General features: G+C 40.5%; 2 protein-coding genes across 6 annotated transcripts in view; both read right to left on the reverse strand.

The window, feature by feature from the left end:
- mbt (serine/threonine-protein kinase PAK mbt) overlaps positions 1 to 23667 on the reverse strand; it is a 558896-nt gene that overhangs the window by 278161 nt on the left and 257068 nt on the right. The gene's annotated exons all lie outside the window — the stretch shown is intronic.
- The window catches only part of LOC128684978 (uncharacterized), an 83809-nt gene that overhangs the window by 28133 nt on the left and 32009 nt on the right, over positions 1 to 23667 (reverse strand). For 4 of the 5 annotated variants that reach the window (XM_070100463.1, XM_070100467.1, XM_070100455.1 and 1 more), the window contains exons 5-14: positions 21308 to 21582; positions 20888 to 20977; positions 19438 to 19540; positions 18117 to 18212; positions 17422 to 17696; positions 15806 to 15907; positions 9561 to 9659; positions 8952 to 9110; positions 6156 to 6317; positions 5259 to 5369 (exon numbers count right to left, since the gene is read on the reverse strand). In XM_070100463.1, coding sequence (XP_069956564.1) covers positions 5259 to 5369; positions 6156 to 6317; positions 8952 to 9110; positions 9561 to 9659; positions 15806 to 15907; positions 17422 to 17696; positions 18117 to 18212; positions 19438 to 19540; positions 20888 to 20977; positions 21308 to 21582 — 1472 coding nt within the window. The remainder of the gene's footprint in view (positions 1 to 5258; positions 5370 to 6155; positions 6318 to 8951; positions 9111 to 9560; positions 9660 to 15805; positions 15908 to 17421; positions 17697 to 18116; positions 18213 to 19437; positions 19541 to 20887; positions 20978 to 21307; positions 21583 to 23667) is intronic. The other variant, XM_070100459.1, reaches the window with a different exon arrangement.

Genomic DNA, 23667 nt, shown 5'->3' on the forward strand with positions numbered 1-23667 from the left:
CATTTATCGTCGCTTGAAGTAGGAACGGACTGGATGTAGCACCAAATAATACGCTCCTAAAGCGAAAGGTTTTCAGAGGGCTAAGTGGATCAATAGGATTCTCAGGCCATAAGAAGCGGGTACAATCCCGGTCAGCCTCTTGTAAACCCACTCTTAGGAAAGCTTTACTTATGTCAGCCGTAAAGGCATAATGCTTCACTCTGAAATTTAATAAGATATCTCCTAATTTTTCCGTCAACGACGGACCTGTCATCAAACAGTCATTTAAACTAGGTACATTTTTGTTACTCCTGGCACTACAATTAAACACAATCCTCAAAGGAGTGGTCTTAGAATCCTTCATCACTCTGTGATGGGGCAAATAGTGACCATAAATTTTGGCTTGCTCAGGAGGTACCTCTTCTATAAATTTATTAATTAATTGCTCAGCAATTATATCATTATAGGCAGTTAACAATTCTGGTGTCTTACTCAGTTCGCGGAGCTGAGCCTTTAACTGTCCATATGCCATTCTGTAATTAGTGGGCAATTCTGGAGGGTTCAGTCTCCACGGAAGTCGCACCCAGCACTGTCCAGATTCAAATTTTACATCAGATATTGATCCTGAGCAAAAGAATCATCTGGACTTTCTTCATTTACATTTATTCCAATGCTGTCTAATTCCCACAATTTATGCACTGGCTCAACACCATCCTCTATGGAAGAATTATACTGGGGTACAACTTCATGAGTAAGACACACAGTCATGGTATTTGTAGTTTCCTCTAGTCATGAATTATTATTACGAGGAACCCTACCATACATTACATGGCCTCCTGCAGTCTTTAAAAGGGTGATACCACATTTCTTTACCATACCCTTTACAAAGGAGGCATAATAGTCACTACCTATCAAAATATTTATTGGGCCTACAGAATCATCACTTGCACCAGAAGGTGCTAAATTTACATTATGTGAGAGTCTTTCTGTAGCTTTACTAAGTCCTACTGTAGATATTTTCTCTGGAAGTCTATCTACAATTACTGCATTAACACGTTTTTTCTCATTGCCCAACCTGACAGTTACATAAACACTGTCATACAATTGACCCCTTTTATCCGAGAGAAAACCAGATAATTTTACAGTTGTGGGATCTCCCATCTGTACTTTCATACCATCAAGACATTTACGTTTTATGAAAGTACGCTGGGATCCCTGGTCCAATAATGCATTTACATTTTTTTATTTATGCCTTTTATCATCAATTTTTACCTGTAACACAGGTAAGGCTACTTCAGCAAAACTATCATTATTAACATTAGCAGCAATTTTTACATTAGCCACTGTTATGTCAGGATTGTCAACATTATCATTATTATCAACATTATCATATAGACCCTTACACATGACTATATGGTGTCTTCCTTTGTGACATTGATAACAGAAGTTTAATTTGGCATAACAATCCTTTACATTGTGATTACCTAAACATCTGATACATCTGTCAAGTTCCTCCAATCTTTCAACTTTATCATTCCATGAATTGTATGCATTGCAATTCTTAGAAAAATGAGTACCCTTGCAGAAGAGACAATCACTCTTTTCTTTGACTGGTTTCTTATTAACTGGGCTACTCTTAGGAGGGTACTTATTCTCCTTACTTTGTGGAGAATCATTATTTCTGATTCCTGCTACTTGATATGCACCTATGCAACTCTTTTTAGGAAATGAAATTTGATTATTACCATTGGGATAATTTTTCCCTTTGTGAAACTTGACAGACACCTCAGAGTTATTATGTGTTGCATCTTTAAAATGAGTTAGTTGGCTGGTCTGCAACTGAACAATTAATTCTTGTAGACCTAGTCTTATTTCCTCCGGACCAAAATAACCCTTGTGATATTTGTTTGAGAGCCATTCAAGTGTTTCATAGTTTAATTTATTCTGTACCATGGCACTCAATAACCAGTCTGATTCATTCAGATTATATTTATTAAAGTTTTGAGAGTGCTCTCCAGTTTAACTCTAAACTGCTGTAAACCTTTGTAAGTGTGATCTGGAGATTTTAAATTAACAATGATATTCACTAGATCCAACCTACTTTGTTCTATATTACCATAAGTAACTTTCAACAAGTCAACTGCTTCCTTGTAAGAGTCATTTGCATTGAGAAAGGCTTGTATGAGTATGTGAGCATCTCCTCTTACCTGTCCTTTGAGGTAAAATAATTTAGTTACACAGGCTAGGTCACTCCTGTCATGCACAGCTGCTTTAAAAATTGACCAAAACTCTTCCCAGTTTTCACCAGGATTAAATACTGGTAAACATAGTTCTGGGAGTTTTGGCAAAGACATATTATTTGTTGGAGCAGACTGATTAACTGCCTGATTTACACATTTTAATTTACTCAAGGCCTGACTTTTACAAGAAAGAATCTTTTCTTCTAATTCATAATACTGATTAATCATGAGATCTACTTCAGTCTCATCTACACAGTTTACTAACAAATCTCCTTCATATTTGTTGTAATATAATTTGTATGAATCATATTTATTACCTAAAGCATCTAAATACAATTTTAAATCATCAGTATTCAGAGTTTCTTGATTCATTAATTCCAAACATTTATTATATGCCTTGGTTACATGACCCTTTCTAGCTTGCAATGACGCTTTCTTTGCTCTATATTCCATATGTTTGTCTTCTATATTAATTTCCTCATTTTCAGCCATGATGCAATGTATTAAATTCAACTTAATAACACTGATTATGTACTAAATTATGCACTTTATGAAGGTAACTAGTACACCTTACCTTTGAATAAATCCTAGCTACCTGAGCTTAGCAATTACATGTAAGAAAATTATATAAATTTTAAATGTACATTAATATATTTTAAATGTACATTAATATAAAATTAATATTATACAAATTAATAAATCCTTGCCAGAATTTGGCATAGCAAATTAATATTATACACATTAATGTTAGTTACACTTGGCTTATCAATTACACATACACTGATATAAATCTTGGCCAGAATTATCTTATCAAATTAATATACAAATACATTAATATAAATCCTAGCCACTTTGGCTTTGCAAAATTAATATTATACACATTAATATAATCTTTAGCCACCCTTGAGCTTAGCTTATCAAAATTAATATTGTAATAATTATAATCCACTACACATTAAGTAAATTTGTGAACTTAACATCCACCTCCTTCTGTCATTTCACATATAATTATTAAGTAATTAACTAATTAATGACTTCACTAATTACCTCCGGTTCAAGAAGGACCAACGGGCAAATTAAATGTGGAAAATTGCATTTATCTGTATGTAACTCATTATGTACATAACAATAAATGAACATAGATAATTATTATTTATCAGTTAGACAAGTAGGAATTTGGGACACCTAGGTCGCAAAAAATGTCCCCCTTCGATACCTACCACTGTCATATCCACAAGTTTCTCTGGACCTATTAATCATAAATGATTTGTATCACCAGGAATGCTGGTAAATATATAAATTTGTGGACTGTATATTAAAAATAATAAATTATTATAGATACACATATATACACATTTATACAACAGAAGGAGAATATATCTTAATCATAGCACTCACCAATTTGACTGGAAATCAAGGTGTATCATACTCAGAAAACCTTTGTCTATACATGAAAATAACAACTAGCCAGAGTTATAACATAACAGACTTATCCGAGGTTCCTGGAGCTGTCTTGTCCAGTTGCCTGATATCTCAAGTTATGCAGGAATGCACATCCAACAATTTTATCTCCTATTTGAGAGGTGTCAGCCCAATTTTAACCTCTAGAGCACGAAAATTCCTTCCTATTACACTAACGTTGTATCTAATTCAAATTAACAATGGCGACTGTCCTTCTGCGCAGACGCAGGTTTTCCGTTTTCTATGACATAAATATTATTAAATACAGTATGGCCATCTATTTACATATAACTACTGTATTTCTGGAAAATATATACAGTATTTTCCACATCTGGTAAAATTATTATAATTTTTGTGGACTGTATATTAAAATTAATAAATGATTACATATACACATTTATATAACAGAAGGAGAATTTATAATCATAACACTCACCAATTTGTCTGGAGATTACTGTGTATAATACTCAAAAATCTCCCTCTAACTAAATTTATGATGATAATATTGGCCAGAATTACAAACATAATTTAGATAGCTTATCTGAGGTTCCTGGAGCTGTCCTGTACATCGATTTAATGCTCAAATTATGCAGAAATGCACATCCAACAATTTCGGCTCCTATTTGAGGTGTAAGCCCAATGTAACCTCTAGAGCGACGAAAATTCTTCTTATTTTCACTAACGTTTTCTTGGCTCATTCAAAAAACATGGCGACTCTCCCTGTTCATCCGCGCAGGCCCCGAGCGTCCCATTTTTTATAATATAATTTTCATTAAATACAATATAGGCCATCAATTTACATATAAAATACTGTATTTCTGGAAAATACATACAGTATTTTCCACAGTAATAATATAATACAAAAATATTGTTGCACTCTAACATAAAACCTTCCCTGCCCACGTAATTCAGTCAAGCACCTAAATTATTGGAAACGCCTGAAAGTCCCTTGAACTGCATCCCATAAAACGTAAGCGAGGAGGGTACATAATAATTTGCCTGGAAAATTCTGAGAGGATTGGTTCTAAATCTGCAAGAGTAAGAGGCCTTAGGTGCAAAATACCTCCAACGAAAATCAGGAGCGAGTTCACTGTGGGATAACTCAGTGTAGAAAAACCAAGATTTTTCAGCACTCTTCCTTCATGCATAAGGGAAATTACCAACAGACCCCTGGCTGTCTTAAGAGAGAGAACTTGATAAATGCCTCAAGTTAGTGCCTGTTCAGCCAGTCAGTGGTGCATACGTTGGATGGGTACAACAAACCAACAGCCTATTTGATCATGCCATCCATCAGCAGACCTGGTCTGGGACAGCGAGGAAGTGGCCTCCGATTCGTCTTCAGGCAACTTTTAGGTAACCTTTAGACGGTATCTTCAAGTATCCTAACCTACAATATCAAATAATAGATTAGGCAGAAATCAACGAACTGTAATTCGAGGGAAATTGAATCTAATTTGAGAACGTCTGGATCAGCTATTATATAAATGGAAGCTCTAAACCCATAGAAGTTATACAGCGCCTAGGACATAGGAGACACTCATATTTGATGCAGAGAATGAGGATATCTGAGCCACTGACCTGTTCATAAGGGTAGCCTCGCTGTAATGTAGCCAGCTCATAGAGACAGCAGCCTAATGACCACATATCAGCTTTACCGTCGTATGGTAGACCATTAGCCACCTCGGGACTCTGCCACGGAGAAGTAACATAAGCTTTATTCAAGAAATCTAAAAATTTCACAGTATAAATTTGTACAGTGTTTCTGAGGGCACATCTTGGAGACATAGGTAAAAAATTATGTAGACAAGATCCATGTGCACAAGCTGTCGTAGCCCCCAAACTCAACAGCAACAAATGTAATTTAATCTCTGTTAACCCAACAAAGGTAGTGTAACTTATTTCCACTAAGGTTTTAATTGTTTGTCTCTTATTTGGTGCTTATATTCAGGCTGTAGTGGTACTAAAATGTACACATTTGTAGCTGCTGGTGCTTGGTATTACTCAAGGTGTCGTGTAGCTCGGTTGGTAGCGCACTCAGCTCATACATTGAGTGGTGCCATGGTTTGATCTCGATACGGGTGGAAAACATTGTGCATCTCTCTCTCTCTATCTCTCTCTCGCTCTCTCTCTATACATATACATACATGCTTTTAAATGAAGGAAGGAATAGAAGATAATACATCCTGAATTACGATATTGAACTGTTAGTCAGAACCCACTAGTATATGTGTACAATGTTGAACCTTCCATGTCCTGCTAAACCCACCAGGACTAACAAACACACTGCCAGACCTACTGCTGTTCCTCAAAGTCCCACCAAACACTGCTGGACCCATCATAAATGCTGTTAATTATAGGCCAACCAAACACACTGCTGGACCACCACATTCTTGTTCATGCAACAAACCCACCAAACATACTGACCACTTACACTGCTCTTCGTCATAGTTGCACCAAGAACATTGCTAGACCCACCATATACGCTGGGCTGCCGACGATGGTCCTGGGCATGTTGATGTCTCCCTCTGTGACACGAGCCAAGCCAAAGTCGCCCAGCTTGACACTCTTGTTGCCCAGGGTGAGGAAGATGTTGTGAGGTTTCAGGTCCCGGTGTAGGATACCCTTCGTGTGTAGTAACTGTTGGTAGGTGGCAAGTCAGCAGTAAATAGGTGACAAAATAGGCTCAGATAAGTGATAAGTTATGCGACAAATTAGACTTCTAACACTTTAATTTACAGGCTAAGAGACGTTATCTTACTTCATTTCATTTTTTAACATGCCTAACGGCACCACCTGTCTCAGGTGGCACTACCACTGAGCCATAACCCACTTTTTTGTTGCTATGGGAAGCTCGTCTGAGAGAGTAACGTTTCTGTCTCGGATCTTGCAGACGGATGATCGAGTCTCGACCACTCACCCACACGAATCACCCCCATAGGTTAACTTGGGTTTTCTTTCTCTCCCTAACCAGAGGAAGAACTGCTTAAGATATAGTAATTTGACATGTAACTTGTCGAAAATAATTTCCCAAAATTATGCTGTGTAAATAAACCTGATTAAAGTGTATTTTAGAGAATGGAGCCGACAGGGAGGCTCTGCGCCTGCGCTGACGAGCGGGGGGGGGAGAAGACGCCATTGTTTTTGTAATGTAGTACAAGCACGTTAGTATAATGTGCTTAATTTTCGTCGCTCTAGGGGTTATATTGGTCTTAAAACCTCTCAAATAAGAACCGAAATTGTTGGATGAGCATTCCTGCATAACTTGAGCATTAAACAGATGTACAAGACAGTTCCAGGAACCTCAGATAAGCTATCTAAATTATGTTTAATTCTGCCCTGTATTATCATCATAAATTTGGGAAGAGGGGGGTTCTGTTCATGACACACAGTAATCTCCAGACTAATTGGTGAGTGTTACGATTATAAATTCTCCTTCTGTTATATAAATGTGTATATGTAATCATTTATTAATTTTAATATAGTCCACAAATTTATATTAAATTTTACCAGAATTCCTGGTGATGTACATTTCATTTGCATAATATAGGTCTAGAGCAACTTGTGGAGACATAGATGGTAGGTATCGAAGGGGGACATTTTTTGCGACCTAGGTGTCCTAAAATTCCTACTTGTCTCAGTAACTTTGATAAAAAATAATTATCTTTGTTACCATTTACTGGTATGTATCTAATGAGATTCATCCAGGTAAATGTATTTTTCCACATAACTAGTGTGGAAAATTGCATTTATCTGAATGTAACTAATTATGCACATAACAGTAAATGATAACAAAGATAATTATTATTTATCAATGTTACATAGACAAGTAGGAATTTGGGACACCTAGGTCGCAAAAAATGTCCCCCTTCGATACCTACCACTGTCATAACCACAAGTTGCTCTGGACCTATTAATTATCAAATGAAAAATACATCACCAGGAATACTGGTAAATATATAAATTTGTGGACTGTATATTAAAAATAATAAATGGTTATATATATACACAATTACATAACAGAAGGGAAATATATCTTAATATCACTCACCAATTTGACTGGATATTAAGTTGTATCATACTCAGAAAAACCTCACTAATTAAATTTATGAAAACACTGGCCAGAATTATACACAAATCTAGAGAGCTTATCTGAGGTTCCTGGAGCTGTCTTGTCCAGTCGTCTGATATCTCAAGTTATGCAGGAATGTATATCCAACAATTTCGCCTCCTATTTGAGAGGTGTCAATCCAATTTTAACCTCTAGAGCACGAAAAATTCTTCCCTTTATATTAACGTTGTATCCAATTCAAAACCAAGATGGCGAGTCTCGTCTGCGCAGACGCAGGCTTTTCGTTTTCTATGACATAAATATTATTAAATACAGTATGGCCATCTATTAACATATAAATACTGAATTTCTGGAAAATATATACAGTATTTTCCACAACTAGAATGTTTTTTATTAATAGGCTATAGAAATAAAATAGGCTATAAAACTAATAATATCAACTGATGTCCGAAATGATAACGTTAATGGTACACAAGACCCACTAGTAACTAGTCACTAGTTGATGAGTTAGATACTTGTCCAACTCCTGGTTATCTTAATTATGACGATGTTTCGCCAACAAGTAACTTTATTGAATTGAAAGTCACGAAACATCTTCAGAATTAACATACACAGGTATTAAGTTGTCCAAAAGAGTTATCGAAAAACATGCTGAAGAGTTTTACGTCACTGATATCAAAAACTATATTAAAATGGTAGTTTGTTCCCTATAATGGCTCTGGGTGAGGGAGAGAGAGCATGATACATTATTCTGTTCCAGGACTAACAATAATGAGTAGAAGATGAGTCATGGAAACATCAAGAGAGGTGCGGCTCTGAGTAGGAAATAACGAGTTAACACGTGGATTCCATCAGCATTTTGGTAGAGGGGCAACGCACCTATACGTGAAATTAATATTATTGACAAGGGACAACTGAAATTTAAAAAAGCAACCCACACCAGTGAGGTCACCCAGCACAAGGTACTTATTTTTATTCAAACAGAAGATTGCCGGCATTAGTGAAGAAAAAACACATTACATTACAAGCTTTTCTTGGGAAAAACGTTTTGCCATTTGTAGTTTTATTAAGGCATGTCAGGCTTTACACAGCGAAAAACTGTCCCAACAGAAGCTTATTCTTCAACCTGTCTTTTCTTTACTCAGCAGCAGCACTGATGAGTTCATCCAGCATCACCACCTACAACATGTGTATGAACTCACATTCAGTGCGGAGGCAATACTGAGAGCCCAAGACACAATCCTCTTCTCGGAAAAGCGCGGCCCTCCCTGCTGCACCCGCTGGTAGATGAGTTTAGCTAAGTCTCCCCCGGCGCAGTACTCCAGCACGATGAAGAGGTCATTGCCTCGAACTTCTCCGCCCTGTAGTGAGACATGGATCGTCGAAGACATGGGACGCAGGAGGGGGCTCACATGAGGAGCATGGGGTGCACAATAAACTAGGCGCTTAAGCGGCACAACTAAACTAAATAGGGTGTCAGGGATATTGTTTGTACTGTGTACTAGTAGGTGAGGCTTGGTGATCACAGTGTCAGATTTTGGGAGACTAATCTTCGCTAAGACTTCAGTTATTGTGTACCGTCCATAACCCGATAATTATATTGTATTTGCACACTGGCTGTATATTCTACCACTGTACTGTATTACCACCAACCACTCGTGTGATAAATGCTTCGGCAGTTTAAAAAAAATAGGTTACACAAATAGATAATTGAGAGGTTGGTTACAGTTACTTGCTTAGTATCTGCCAGTAAGGATACTGCAGTGCTCCTTAAAGAATTAACGTTTTATAATGAGGATATGTAGGCTCACCAAGTACGTAACGATGTTGGGATGGTGGATGGTCTTCAGTAGCTGTAGTTCTTGCTCGGCCACAAACCTCAGGGATCCCGCCAACTGACCCAGGTTGATCTGAGCACGAGACACGGGTATAAAATACCGAGATGATGATGAATAAGACACTTGTGTAACTGGAGACAGTAGAAGACGAGGTAATCAAGCCCTTAGCACTGATTCGTCAGGACTGCGGTGAATAATGATTACCTTGATGAATCAAGACTACAGTGAACACCCTCATCTAGGCTGAGGGACTGATTGAATTGACAAAGCCATTGACTGACGAAACATCTTTAGAATAAAGAAACACAGGAGTTACACATGTGCCTTATTCATCACTAGATATAGGACATAGGCAGAAATATAACAAATGCATATAGAATATAAATACATGTATGAAAAGAACAAAAATATAAACTAGGTTAGTCTTGCATTATACTCATGGGGAACTCTACACTCAATAGGATTATACAGTGCCTGGAGAATGGAATTTTGATCCGAGGAAGAAGAGAGCAGCTTCATTTCCTCGTATCAGGATACCTTCATCGAAATAACCCTCTTAAAGAGACTAGGTTACTTTAAGAGTACATAATGAATTGTCTGTGCCCTTTTTATAACCTAACTTAAGGATTAGGATATCCTTGGTGTAAAGAATCATTACCGGAAAAAAAATTCACATGTGTCCCTGACTGACCTAATTAAGTTAATCAGTTTTGAGTGTGAATATATAACAACATATATATGATGTGTTCTCCCTTGACTGTTATTAAGCCCTCAAATGAAGGGTTTCTGAGCACTACCTCCCAATTTCCGAACCAGTGTATGACCCCTATGGGTTTAATGCTTCCCTTTGGTTGTGGTTACATAAACTGATTGGTTAATGAGGCTTAAGGCTTATTTATCATCTACACGAGGGTCAGTAAAGTTGCGTATCACCTGTTCACTACCAGATTACTTTAATCCCTAACATAAGGATTAAAGTAACCTTACAGACCGGGCCGCGGGGGCGTTGACCCCCGAAACTCTCTCCAGGTAAACAGCGAATACACACACACACACACACACACACACACACACACACACACACACACACACACACACACCTTGCGTCACTGTTAGATACTGGTCACTCACTCCTGCAAGCTATTACCAGAATTAGAGCAGAAATAGCATAGATAAGGTGAAGATAGTGTTGACTAGCGAGGAGCAGCCTATCGAGGGGAAGCCTAGCGAGGGGAAGCCTAGTGAGGGTGACGTCAGACACTCCTAGAAGCTGAGACAAGCTAAATTTTACAACCTAATTACTTTCTGTGTTTTATAAGTAGAAGTGATAAGTGCTAGAATCACTGTTGGTAGTTTTAGAAATACGGGTATTACTACTGATATTTATTAGCAGTATGAATACTTAGAAGTGGGGGCACACATACACACGAGCACACACACACACACACACACACACACACACACACACACACACACACACACACACACACACACACACACACACACACACATGCACACACACATAAACACACACACATGCACACACACATAAACACACACACACACACACACACACACACACACACACACACACACACACAGACACACCCCCATCTACAGGATTTCACACCAGCCTGTGAAGAGCTCCTCTAACCCTTCCTCCCCCCCCCCCCCCCGCCTCCCTTTCCCCTCCTCTCTCTTCCTCTCTCTCTCTCTCTCTCTCTCTCTCTCTCTCTCTCTCTCTCTCTCTCTCTCTCTCTCTCTCTCTCTCTCTCTCATCCTCTCTTCCTCTCCCTCTTCCTCTCTCTCTTCCTTTCTCTCTTCCTCTCTCTCTTCCTCTCTCTCTTCCTCTCTCTCCCTCTCCCTCCCTTTCCCCCTCTCTCTCCCCCTCTCTCTCTTCCTCTCTTTCTCTCTCTCTCCCTATTCTCTCTCTCTCCCTCTCTTCCCTTGTCACTCCCCCCTCTCTCTCTCACTTTCTCCCCCTTTTCCCCTCCTTCTACCCTCCCCTTCTCTCTCTTTCTCCCTCTCTCTCACTCTCTCCCCCTTTTTTCTTTTTCACTTTCTCTTTTAATAAAAAAAAAATGGTTGGGACTCGCAGGAATCAGGGATCAGATGACAATGGTACTGGTAGGGAGGAATGGATGGAGGAGCAGTGGAAAAGGATAGAGCAAGAATGGGAGAGAAAATTAGGAGAGCTTTCTGAAAAAAATGGAGAAAGAGCTCTCTGTGAAATGGGAAAAGAGGTTGGAGAAGGAGACGAAGAATTGGGAGGCACAAGTCGAAACTGCAGTAGCCAGGGTAAAGGTCCTAGAATTTGAGGTAAACAGGCTGAAGCAAGTCTCAGGGGTAGTGACCAGAGAAGACACACCATACGAAGCTGAGAGGCTGAACAGGAAGGCAGGAGATATGAAATATGCTAAGGTCCTATCAGCCTGCAAAGAAGGGTCAGGGAGTGGAAGGGAAGAGCAGATGGGTACAGATGGAGAGGGAGATAAGTCGAATGCTGAGGCACAACCATGCTACCAAGAGCCACTGGAAAAATCAAGGGAGAAAATGGCCACATACAGACAGGAACCAGAGTCACAGAGGGAGAGGCAATGGGAGGAGGAAAGGGCAAAATCAGTGTTTATCCATGGGCTTCGGGAGAGAGAGGAAAGGACACACACTGAAAGGCGGCAGGAAGAAAGAAAGGAGATTGAGAAAATCATCACGGAAATAGGAGGAGAAGACATGGACGAGATTGTAAATTTTCAGAGAATAGGGGGGTACTTGAAGGGGAGAAACCGACCAATCAAGCTGATTCTCAGGACAGAAACAGTGCGGAACAGGATCCTCCAAGAAAAACCACGGTTGAGAAGCTCGGAAGAGTACAAGAAGGTGTTCCTAGACAGAGACAGAACACAAAAAGAGAGACAGCAGCTGAGGGAGAGGACAAAAAAGTGAAAGGAGCTAGGAAAGGAGACAAGGATGGAACCAGCAGAGGTCAGTCACAGCAGAACAGAGCAGCAAGAGCAAGCACACACACAACTATCCTCAGAACCCCACAACCTATCACACCATCCCAACACACAATACAATCCATACCCACAGCTTCCACCCAACCCCCAACCATAGAATCCCACAGTATGCTACCAGGTCTCCCACCCTCACAGGCCACCCAAACCACAGTGTTGGAAAGGAAACTGAAGGTATGGTACACAAACGCTGATGGAATAACAAACAAGTGGGAGGAGTGGCACGAAAGAGTCAAAGAGGCATCACCAGACATCATAGCAATCACAGAAACCAAACTTACAGGTATGATAACAGATGCCATCTTCCCAACGGGATACCAGATCCTGAGGAAAGACAGAAGGAACAGGGGGGGGGAGGAGTGGCATTGCTGATCAAACATTGATGGAATTTTGATGAGCTGGAGAGAGGAGACAGCAGAGAAGAAAGTGATTGCATAGCGGGAACGCTTCACTCTGGAGGTCCCAAGGTGATAATTGCAGTGATGTATAACCCACCACAGAACAGCAGGAGGCCAAGGCAAGAGTATGACGAGAGCAATAGAGCGATGGTTGACACACTGGCTGCAGTGGCCAGAAGAGCTCATACATGCAGGGCAAAGCTCCTGATCATGGGCGACTTTAACCACAAGGAGATCGAATGGGAGAACTTGGAGCCACATGGGGGCCAAGATACATGGAGGGCTAAGATGATGGAGGTGGTACTGGAAAACTTCATGTACCAACACGTAAGGGACACTACAAGAGAGAGAGGAGAGGATGAACCAGCAAGACTGGACTTAGTATTCACCTTGAGTAGTGCAGATATTGAGGACATCACATATGAAAGACCCCTTGGGGCCAGCGATCATGTGGTTTTGAGCTTCGAATACACAGTAGAGCTACAAGTGGAGGGGGAAGCAGGAAGGCCAGGACGAATGAAACCAAACTACAGGAAAGGGGACTACACAGGAATGAGGAACTTCCTGAATGAGGTTCAGTGGGACAGAGAACTGGCAGGGAAACCAGTTAATGAGATGATGGAATATGTAGTCACAATGTGCAAGGAGGCTGAGGAGAGGTTTGTACCCAAGGGTAACAGGAATAATGAAAAAGCCAGGATGAGCCCATGGTTCACTCAAAGATGCAAGGAGGCAAAAACCAAGTGTGCTAGGGAATGGAAGAAATATAGAAGGCAAAGGACCCAGGAGAATAAGGAGAGCAGTCGTAGAGCCAGAAACGAATATGCACAGATAAGAAGGGAGGCCCAACGTCAATAGGAAAACGATATAGCAGCAAAAGCCAAATCTGACCCGAAGCTGTTATACAGCCACATCAGGAAGAAAACAACCGTCAAAGACCAGGTAATCAGGCTAAGGAAGGAAGGAGGAGAGACAACAAGAAATGACAGTGAAGTATGTGAGGAACTCAACAAGAGATTCAAAGAAGTGTTCACAGAGGAGACAGAAGGGGCTCCAGAAAGACGGAGAGGTGGGGTACACCACCATGTGCTGGACACAATACACACAACCGAGGAAGAAGTGAAGAGGCTTCTGAGTGAGCTAGATACCTCAAAGGCAATGGGGCCAGATAACATCTCTCCATGGGTCCTGAGAGAGGGAGCAGAGGTGCTATGTGTACCCCTAACAACAATATTCAATACATCTATCGAAACAGGGAGATTGCCTGAGGCATGGAAGACAGCAAATGTGGTACCAATCTTTAAAAAATGAGACAGACATGAAGCACTAAACTACAGACCAGTGTCACTGACATGTATAGCATGCAAAATCATGGAAAAGATTGTCAGGAGAAGAATGGTGGAACATCTAGAAAGGAATGATCTCATCACCAGCAGACAACATGGTTTCAGAGACGGGAAATCCTGTGTCACAAACCTACTGGAGTTTTATGACATGGTGACAGCAGTAAAAGAAGAGAGAGATGGGTGGGTGGATTGCATATTCTTAGACTGCAAGAAGGCGTTTGACACAGTACCACACAAGAGATTAGTGCAAAAACTGGAGGACCAAGCAGGAATAACAGGGAAGGCACTGCAATGGATCAGGGAATACTTGTCAGGAAGACAGCAGCGAGTAATGGTACGAGGCGAGGTGTCAGAGTGGGCACCTGTGACCAGTGGGGTCCCACAGGGGTCAGTCCTAGGACCAGTGCTGTTTCTGGTATTTGTGAACGACATGACGGAAGGAATAAACTCCGAGGTGTTCCTGTTTGCAGATGACGTGAAGCTGATGAGAAGAGTTCATTCGATCGAAGACCAGGCAGAAATACAAAGGGATCTGGACAGGCTGCAGACCTGGTCCAGCAACTGGCTCCTGGAGTTCAATCCCACCAAGTGCAAAGCCATGAGGATTGGGGAAGGGCAAAGAAGACCGCAGACGGAGTACAGTCTAGGGGGTCAGAGACTACAAACATCACTCAAGGAAAAAGATCTTGGGGTGAGTATAACACCAGGCACATCTCCTGAAGCGCACATCAACCAAATAACTGCTGCAGCATATGGGCGCCTGGCAAACCTCAGAACAGCATTCCGACATCTTAATAAGGAATCGTTCAGGACCCTATACACCGTGTACGTTAGGCCCATATTGGAGTATGCGGCACCAGTTTGGAACCCACACCTAGCCAAGCATGTAAAGAAACTAGAGAAAGTGCAAAGGTTTGCAACAAGACTAGTCCCAGAGCTAAGAGGTATGTCCTATGAGGAGAAGTTAAGGGAAATCAACCTGACGACACTGGAGGACAGGAGAGATAGGGGGGACATGATAACGACTTACAAAATACTGAGAGGAATTGACAAGGTGGACAAAGACAGGATGTTGCAGAGACTGGACACAGTAACAAGGGGACACAATTGGAAGTTGAAGACACAGATGAATCAAAGGGATGTTAGGAAGTATTTCTTCAGCCACAGAGTAGTCAGGAAGTGGAATAGTTTGGGAAGCGATGTAGTGGAGTCAGGATCCATACATAGCTTTAAGCAGAGGTACGATAAAGCTCATGGTTCAGGGAGAGTGACCTAGTAGCGACCAGTGAAGAGGCGGGGCCAGGAGCTCGGACTCGACCCCCGCAACCTCAACTGGGTGAGTACAACTGGGTGAGTACACACACACACACACACACACACACACACACACACACACACACACACACACACACACACACACACACACACACACACACACACACACACACACACTAACTCACCACTTTAAGCACTTGAAGTTTGTTATGTTTAGAGATGAGGTAGACCTTCGCGAAACTTCCCTCTCCCAGCCACTTAATGGTAGTGAAGTCTTCATACTGGATCTTGACGGGGAGGGAACAACAACATATATTTGCTTTGAAAGGGGGAAAAAAAAAAAGGACGCAAACAGGTAAGATCGAACCATGATATTTATATCAGAGAACGGCTTTATTTGCACAATATTTCGCTCAAATATAAAAAAACAAAAATCGTCAAAATGATCACTATGCGTTTATATATTCTAACCTTAACTATTCTATCGCATCACTGAAGCAAGAACTTTAAAGTAGTTTTTTATAGGTTGTAGGAGTATATGGAGTGGGAGTGAGTTAGACCAGCCGAGATTTGTTTAATCTTAAGTCTACCCGAAGTACTTTGCACAACAAGCTTAACTATGTATGACAGCTATATCATTAATGCTTTTATACAGTGTATCATCGGGATAAATTTGTCTTTATATCTCGTTAATGCAGCTTGAGAATACAGAACTTGTTGACTAACTGGACCACCAAGCCTCTTTATCCATTCTTTCCATGTTCATTTACATGCTTCCCAGTTACCCAACACTGTGTAAATTATTATTATTATTATAATCAAGGGGGAAGCGCTAAACCCGGAGGATTATACAGTGCCTGGGGGGGATGTGGAAGGCATTCAGGCTTAATTCGGGGAACTGGAGCACAGATCCAATTCCCTAAATCAAGAGCCCCTCAACAACATCAAGGAACCTTCCTTGAGGGGCACACTGTGTAAAGCCTACGGGTTTGGCGCACCTTGTAAATGTGATATTGGGACAATGATTTGTCCTACCCAAAGCATTATAAAATTATGAACAAAATACTTATTCCAAAACGTTGTCTAAGACTCGTTTGAATATTACATATATTAACATTTTTAATATAAGCATTAAACAGACATTATTCTAGACTTCTTTCTTATTTATTTAAAACATAAGAACATAAGAAAACGTACAAAGGAGGATGACAAAGATGATCCCATGTATCAGACATCTTCCCTATGAGGATAGACTGAGGGTCCTGAATCTGCACTCTCTCGAAAGGTGTAGAATTAGGGGGGATATGATCGAGGTGTATAAATGGAAAACAGGAATAAATAAAGGGGATGTAAATAGCGTGCTGAAAATTTCCAGCCAAGACAGGACTCGCAGCAATGGTTTCAAGTTGGAAAAATTCAGATTCAGGAAGGATATAGGAAAGCACTGGTTTGGTAATAGAGTTGTGGATGAGTGGAACAAACTCCCGAGTACAGATATTGAGGCTAAAACGTTGTGTAGTTTTAAAAATAGGTTAGATAAATACATGAGTGGGTGTGGGTGGGTGTAAGTTGGACCTTACTAGCTTGTGCTGCTGGGTCTGGTACAGTGCTCCATCCTTGAGTGGGGATGACCAGACTGGGTGGGTCATTGGGATAATCCGGGGGGGGACATGGACCTGCTCCGCATGGGTCAGTAGGCCTGTTGCAGTGTTCCTTATTTCTTATGTTCCTATTTTGTAAAGAAAAATTAATTATATTTTCACACTGGCCTAGCAGCAACATCAAGGTGAGTACCTCATACCAGTGATTCCTTAGCTCTGAGGAAGCTGGTAATGCCGTTGTAATTAGCATGACGAGCTAGCTCTTGAGCGGTGTAGCCCGTGCTGTCCTTGGCGTCGGGGTTTACACCCTGCTCCACCAGCCACTTGACTGCGTATAGGTTGCCGTAGTCAGCTGCCAGGTGGAGAGCTGTTGAGCCGTCAGCCGTCAGCGCCGCCAGCTGACACCCTCTCTCCTTCAGCACTTGTAGCACCTGCACGTGACCGCCAACAGCGGCCCAGTGGACCGCACGGCGTCCTGCAGATGACATATTGTTTCAGACAACTGTTTGTTAGGTTTAAGCCTATCGCCTGCACGTGGGTCATTAAGGATAAGATAGAGATTACAACAAACTTTCGGTGTATATGCCTTAAGAGGTATAAGCCTCGGTGTATATACCCCGTGTGTTGACAAGTTTATTACACGCCGGATCTTTCAGTACCCGCTTAGTGGAAGATATGTCAGTAGTGTTTACCTTGTAGACTGTAGACGACATAATAAAAGTGCACACCCACCTGCTGATAAGCCTGTTAATCTTGTAAAATTTACCAGTTATGCTGGTAGAGGTGCAAGCGTTTGTCTCACTTCCACAATTAACTCTTCTACCCCACTAACAACTGTACACTTCAACACCTGTTTACGTGATAATATCATCGGTGCAGCAGACAGTATACTCACCCTGTGCTGTAGCCTCGAGGTCAACACCCTGCTGCAGGATCTGCCTCACCATGTCAGCATGGCCACCCCACGCTGCTAAATGTAGCGGTCGCAGGCCTGCAATCGTTAAAATAATTTCACTATTTACCTCAGATGATGTTATTGTCAATTTATTTTAAAGGGTGGACCGAGAAAACAACGAAAAGCCTCAGTCATATGACCAAAAGTTGGTGTGGCGGGTCAGAATATTAGAGAGAGCCGCGTCAGGATTATTTGTTCAGTTTTCTGGAGAATCTTACCTGACGTAATAAAAACATTGTGTTAATAATTCCCATCAGTAGTTTTTTCACATATGTTAAATTTAATAGAATAAACCTGGATGAGCGGCGGCTAAATTGGCGATACCAGAGAATTAACAGATTAGATACAGGACTGATTATATATAATCAGTCCTTGGGTGGCATAGTTCCTGACAAGAAAAAAGATGGTAAATTTGTGTATGAGAAACGATTAAATCTCTGGTAGACGAAACACCTCGTCAGCTCAAAAGTAAATTTACGTGTACGTTTTTGCATATTCATTTGATTTATAACTATGATAAACATAAATGTTTAACAAATATTATTGAAAATATACGTAGACTTGCTTGAAATTTAATTATTTGACGTTCCTCATACAAATTAAAGAAAACGTCTAATGATAGATTTAAGAGATAAAGCAGAAATTCATATAAATTTTAGTGAATTGCTTGAAAAAAATGTAAAGTTTTTGGTGCGAATGTCTCAGAGGATCGAGCGAAACTATCAGAGAACATTCCAACTCAAAATAATGTGATACAGGAAGAATATCTCTTAGAAATTAAAATTGTGTGGCACTGAAAAACTCCGCTAAAATAAGTTTTGTTAAATGTGTTTTTTTTGCTCAGAAACGAAAAATTAATGCCTGTATTATGGCCGATTTTTTGGTTTCACGAGTTCACGTGATAACTCTCTATGAGGATGCCCTGATGCCTGTAAAGGGGCTCTTGATCCAAGGAATTGCAGTCACTTCAGATCAAACCTTAGTTGTCTCCCGTTAACCAGGCGCTGCCATCCTTACGGGTTTAGCATTTCCCCATTATCATTAATTACAGTCAGAATCACCATAACTAGTATGATACTAATAACAGTGATAATAGCCATAACAAAAATAATTAATAATGATAAATAAGAATATTACTGCACTATTACAACAACCACTACTACTACTACTACTACTACTACTACTACTACTAATAATAATAATAATAATAATAATAATAATAATAATAATAATAATAATAATAATAATAATACACTATTACCTTCCTCTCCTGCACGGTTGCTGACTACTTCTAGGTCGACGACTCCAGTCACCAGGAGTGCTGTGAGGGATGTCAGGTCACCTTCTGTGGCTGCTTCCAACACCTGCCATCAGCATATATTTAGAGTAAGGAGAGAGACACCTGGTTCATTTTGATAAAGACACAGAAGCAGCAGTGGGGAACTTACCAGGCTTAGGTTGTTAAAGACACAGCAGCAGCAATAGGAAACGCTGTCAAAATAGGTTAGGCTAGATTAGATTCGTTAGAAAACAGGACAAGCGTTTCCTGACGCGGGTCTTAGCCATATGATAATTAGTCACTGGACCTTTTGGTCTTCTGACCGAGGCCTTCCGCTGGCTTACCGGTTCACCCATTTTAAAAATTAAGGTTAAATATATTATTTTCAGAATAAGAAACGTTATCAGACTTGGTAAAGCCTGCTGCGTAGACGAAGCGATTACTATTAAAAATATCGTTACTGCCTTTGCGTCTCTATCAACCACAACTATTACTAAAAACGTTACACATACTCTTTAATATAGAACTTTCTCTGCAAGTGTCTTCTCAACCATACTTATCAGTAATACCTGCCATTCTACGTAAACATAAATTAGTGTATCTTAACATAAAATAAAACAGAAAGTAAGAACAGTATTGTACACTTCAACCTTCCACTGAGAGTTATCTTCAATATTCTTGTATTCAGTGTCTCGCATAATATTAATAATTTATTCATGTGGGTTTGACTGCTCACTACAATCCGAGTTCTTGTATGAAAAATACAGTTCATTCTAGTCAGCATGTCACTTTTGGCTAAGAATGTCAAATGTGTGAATGATATTATGAGAATTTATTATTTTTGACTATTTTACTGGCCACTGGGTGTGTTTCCATTTCTTGTCCGTATTTCGAAACTAATCGATTTTATATACTGCACTTATTAGCGTTATAATAATTTATAATTGATTATATGTTGCTCATAGACGATAATCTAGTTCAACCAAACCTAACCTAAATAACAGGAATGTGCTTAAAATCGTGTTTGAAGTAACTAACATTTGCTCTAGGACTGGTTGTCGTGTGAGGACCAGTACATTACTTGCGACATGTTCTTCGTGTAACGACGGACAAGAAATGCAGAATGAGCTTTTGAGACAAAACTCGACAGAGCTCTATACAGAGCGAAACATGATAAACCTCTACAGAGTGAAGCGTGACGGTAAAGCTCTACGCAGCGAAATATGACTTGATAAACATGCACACAGCGAAACGTCTTGGTACAAGCTTGTACCTGGAACCTGGAAGCGTCTGCCAGTTGTCTAGCCAAACATCTCCCCCCCCCCTCCAAAAAGAAAAAAAAACTTTACCTAAGAGTATCCAGTCCTTTTACCTGGAGGAGTAGGTTAAATTATGGAGTGGCTGTGATGAATTGACAAACGCACAAACATACCTGGGTGGAGGTCTGCAGGAAGGGCAGATTTGCAGAACTCGCAGATGTACAGTCTGTATTCTCACTACCCACACACCGCTGATTTATTCTCTTGACAATAGAAAAAAAAAGAATACACCAGCTAGGCTCAAGAAGCTTTGTATAGGGCCAGGAAACAGTTTCTTCAAAAATTATGTATGTAATACATAAGAAACAAACATAATGGCGTCATATATGCTGATTAAAGGCTCTCTATCCGAAGAACTGTGGCTACCTTCACTTTCCTGTATTTTAAATTGAAAATTAAGCAATATCTAAATATTTACTTCATATGAAATAAAAATCCAAGATATTTCTCAATATTTTCACTTTTTTTTAACTGGTTGAACGCTTCCCTGTAACTATCATAATAACAATAGATGAATGTCACCAGGTTCTCACTTGGACGTGAGCTGTCATCAGGTATCTGCGAATGTCATTGTGGCCACCTGCCCTGGCCAGCTCCTTGGCGGTGTAGCCTCTGCTGTCCCTCATGCCTGGGTTGAGACCCTGCTCCACCAGCCACTTGACAGCGTCCAAGTTGCCGTAGTCAGCTGCCAGGTGGAGAGATGTTGAGCCATCAGCTGTTAGAGCCGCTAGCTGACATCCTCTCTCCTTCAGCACTTGCAGCACCTGTACGTGACCACCAACAGCGGCCCAGTGGACCGCACGGCGTCCTGTAAATGAATTATGTTACACTTCTGGTCCTGTAAACCTACCCAGTGTATGACAAGTAGGCCTGGAGATGTCATTATGTTACACTTCGGTCCTGCAAAACTTATGGTGATATCGAGAAGTCGTAGTACCTTAGGACTGAAGAAGTCACTCGTGGCGAAACGTTTCTTTAATATCTTAGTCAGTGCATACATGTCTACAACTAAGCTTACAGCTGAGAATATTGATATGCCAAGTAAAGTGGTGATTATAATTCACAACCAAGATACTGATAATGAAAAGTGGACGACCTTTCGGGCCGTCCTAGACCTTCGTCAAGTCGCAATCTGATGAGGTCCAGGATCAAATCAAATCAAATCAAGGGTTACAGTGTGGGGTTTACAGGATTTGGATATTGTGTGGTTTACATGTTATAAAATACTAATTACTGAGAGGGGCCACTAGGACACCTAGCGTGGCTAGGCATTTCGGGCAGACTTAGAATAATTCTTAACATTAAATCCTTACAGATTATGGTATTAAGGCTAAGTGACTTCATCATAATTTGTGAGTTTAGCAATGTGAATGCTTTTGTTTTGGCACAATACAACGTGTCTATATTGGAGTATCATAGGCAAACTTATGACTAGTTAGGATTCATTATTTTAAGATTAAGATTAGTATTTCTGGGTTTATAGTCAGTGGGTGAGTGAGTGTAATTGTGAACCACCAGGTGGTTATCATGTAGTTAGTTGTCGGGGTGTATCAGGGAGATAAGATGTTTTCTAACTGTAGTTTTGAAAGTGATGAGTGTGTCTGCAGTTCTAGAGTTTTCAGGTAGGGTGTTCCAGATTTTAGGTCCTTTGAAATACATTGAGTTTTTGTAAAGGTTTAGTCGGACATGGGGAATGTCATAGAGATGTTTGTCTCTGGTGTTATGCCTGTGGGTTCTGTCACAACTATCAAGAAAGCGTTTTAGGTCAAGGTTAATATTGGAATTTAAGGTCCTGTAGATATAGATTGCACAGTAGTAAGTGTGGATGTTCTGAACAGGGAGTAAGTTTAGATCTATGAAGAGTGGGGGGGGGGTGTTGCCAGGGATGGGATTTAGTGATTATTCTTACTGCGGCTTTTTGTTGGGTTATTATTGGCTTTAGGTGTGTTGCTGCAGTTGAACCCCAAGCACAGATAGCATAGGTGAGGTATGGATATATAAGTGAATGGTATAGTGTGAGAAGGGCAGTTTGCGGCACGTAGTATCGTATCTTGGAGAGGATCCCCACCGTTTTGGATACTTTTTTTGTTATGTGTTGGATATGGGCGCTGAAATTTAGGTTGTTGTCGAGGTATAGGCCAAGGAATTTGCCCTTATTATGCCTGGCAATTAGAGTGTTGTCGATCTTAATGTTAAGTTGCACAACACCTGCTCTGCTACCAAACATAATATAGTAGGTTTTGTCAGTGTCAAGCATAAGTTTATTGGCTGTCATCCAAGTCGACATTTTGAGCAGCTCCTCGTTAACAATGGTGTTGAGGGTGGCAAGATTAGGGTGGGAGATGACATAAGTCGTGTCATCAGCAAAGAGAATGGGTCTCAGGTGTTGGGATATGTTTGGAAGATCATTGATGTAAATGAGGAAGAGCAGGGGTCCAAGGACACTTCCCTGCGGAACTCCAGTATCAAGTGGCCGTATTGATGAGGCTGTGTCTTTAATGGTGACATACTGATACCTATTAGAAAGGTAGGATTTGAAATATGCAAGCGCATGGCCTCTTATACCATAGTGGTCAAGTTTGTGGAGTAGGATGCCGTGGTCTACTGTGTCAAACGATTTTCTTAGGTCAATAAAATTTCCTAGCAGGTATTCCTTATTTTCCAATGCTGTGTAAAGCAGGTCTAGCATTTTTATAATTGCATCATTAGTGCTTTTATTTTTCCTGAATCCAAATTGGCAGGGGTTGAGTATGTTTTGTGACGTTATAAATGAATATAGTCTGTGCACGAGTTTCTCGAAGATTTTGGATAGCAATGGTAAGTTTGATATTGGCCTATAGTTGTTTACGTCTGTAGGGTCACCACCTTTATGTGTTGGTGTAACTCTTGCTGT

This window comes from Cherax quadricarinatus, chromosome 5, assembly GCF_038502225.1.
Source record: "Cherax quadricarinatus isolate ZL_2023a chromosome 5, ASM3850222v1, whole genome shotgun sequence".
Lineage (NCBI taxonomy): Eukaryota > Metazoa > Arthropoda > Malacostraca > Decapoda > Parastacidae > Cherax > Cherax quadricarinatus.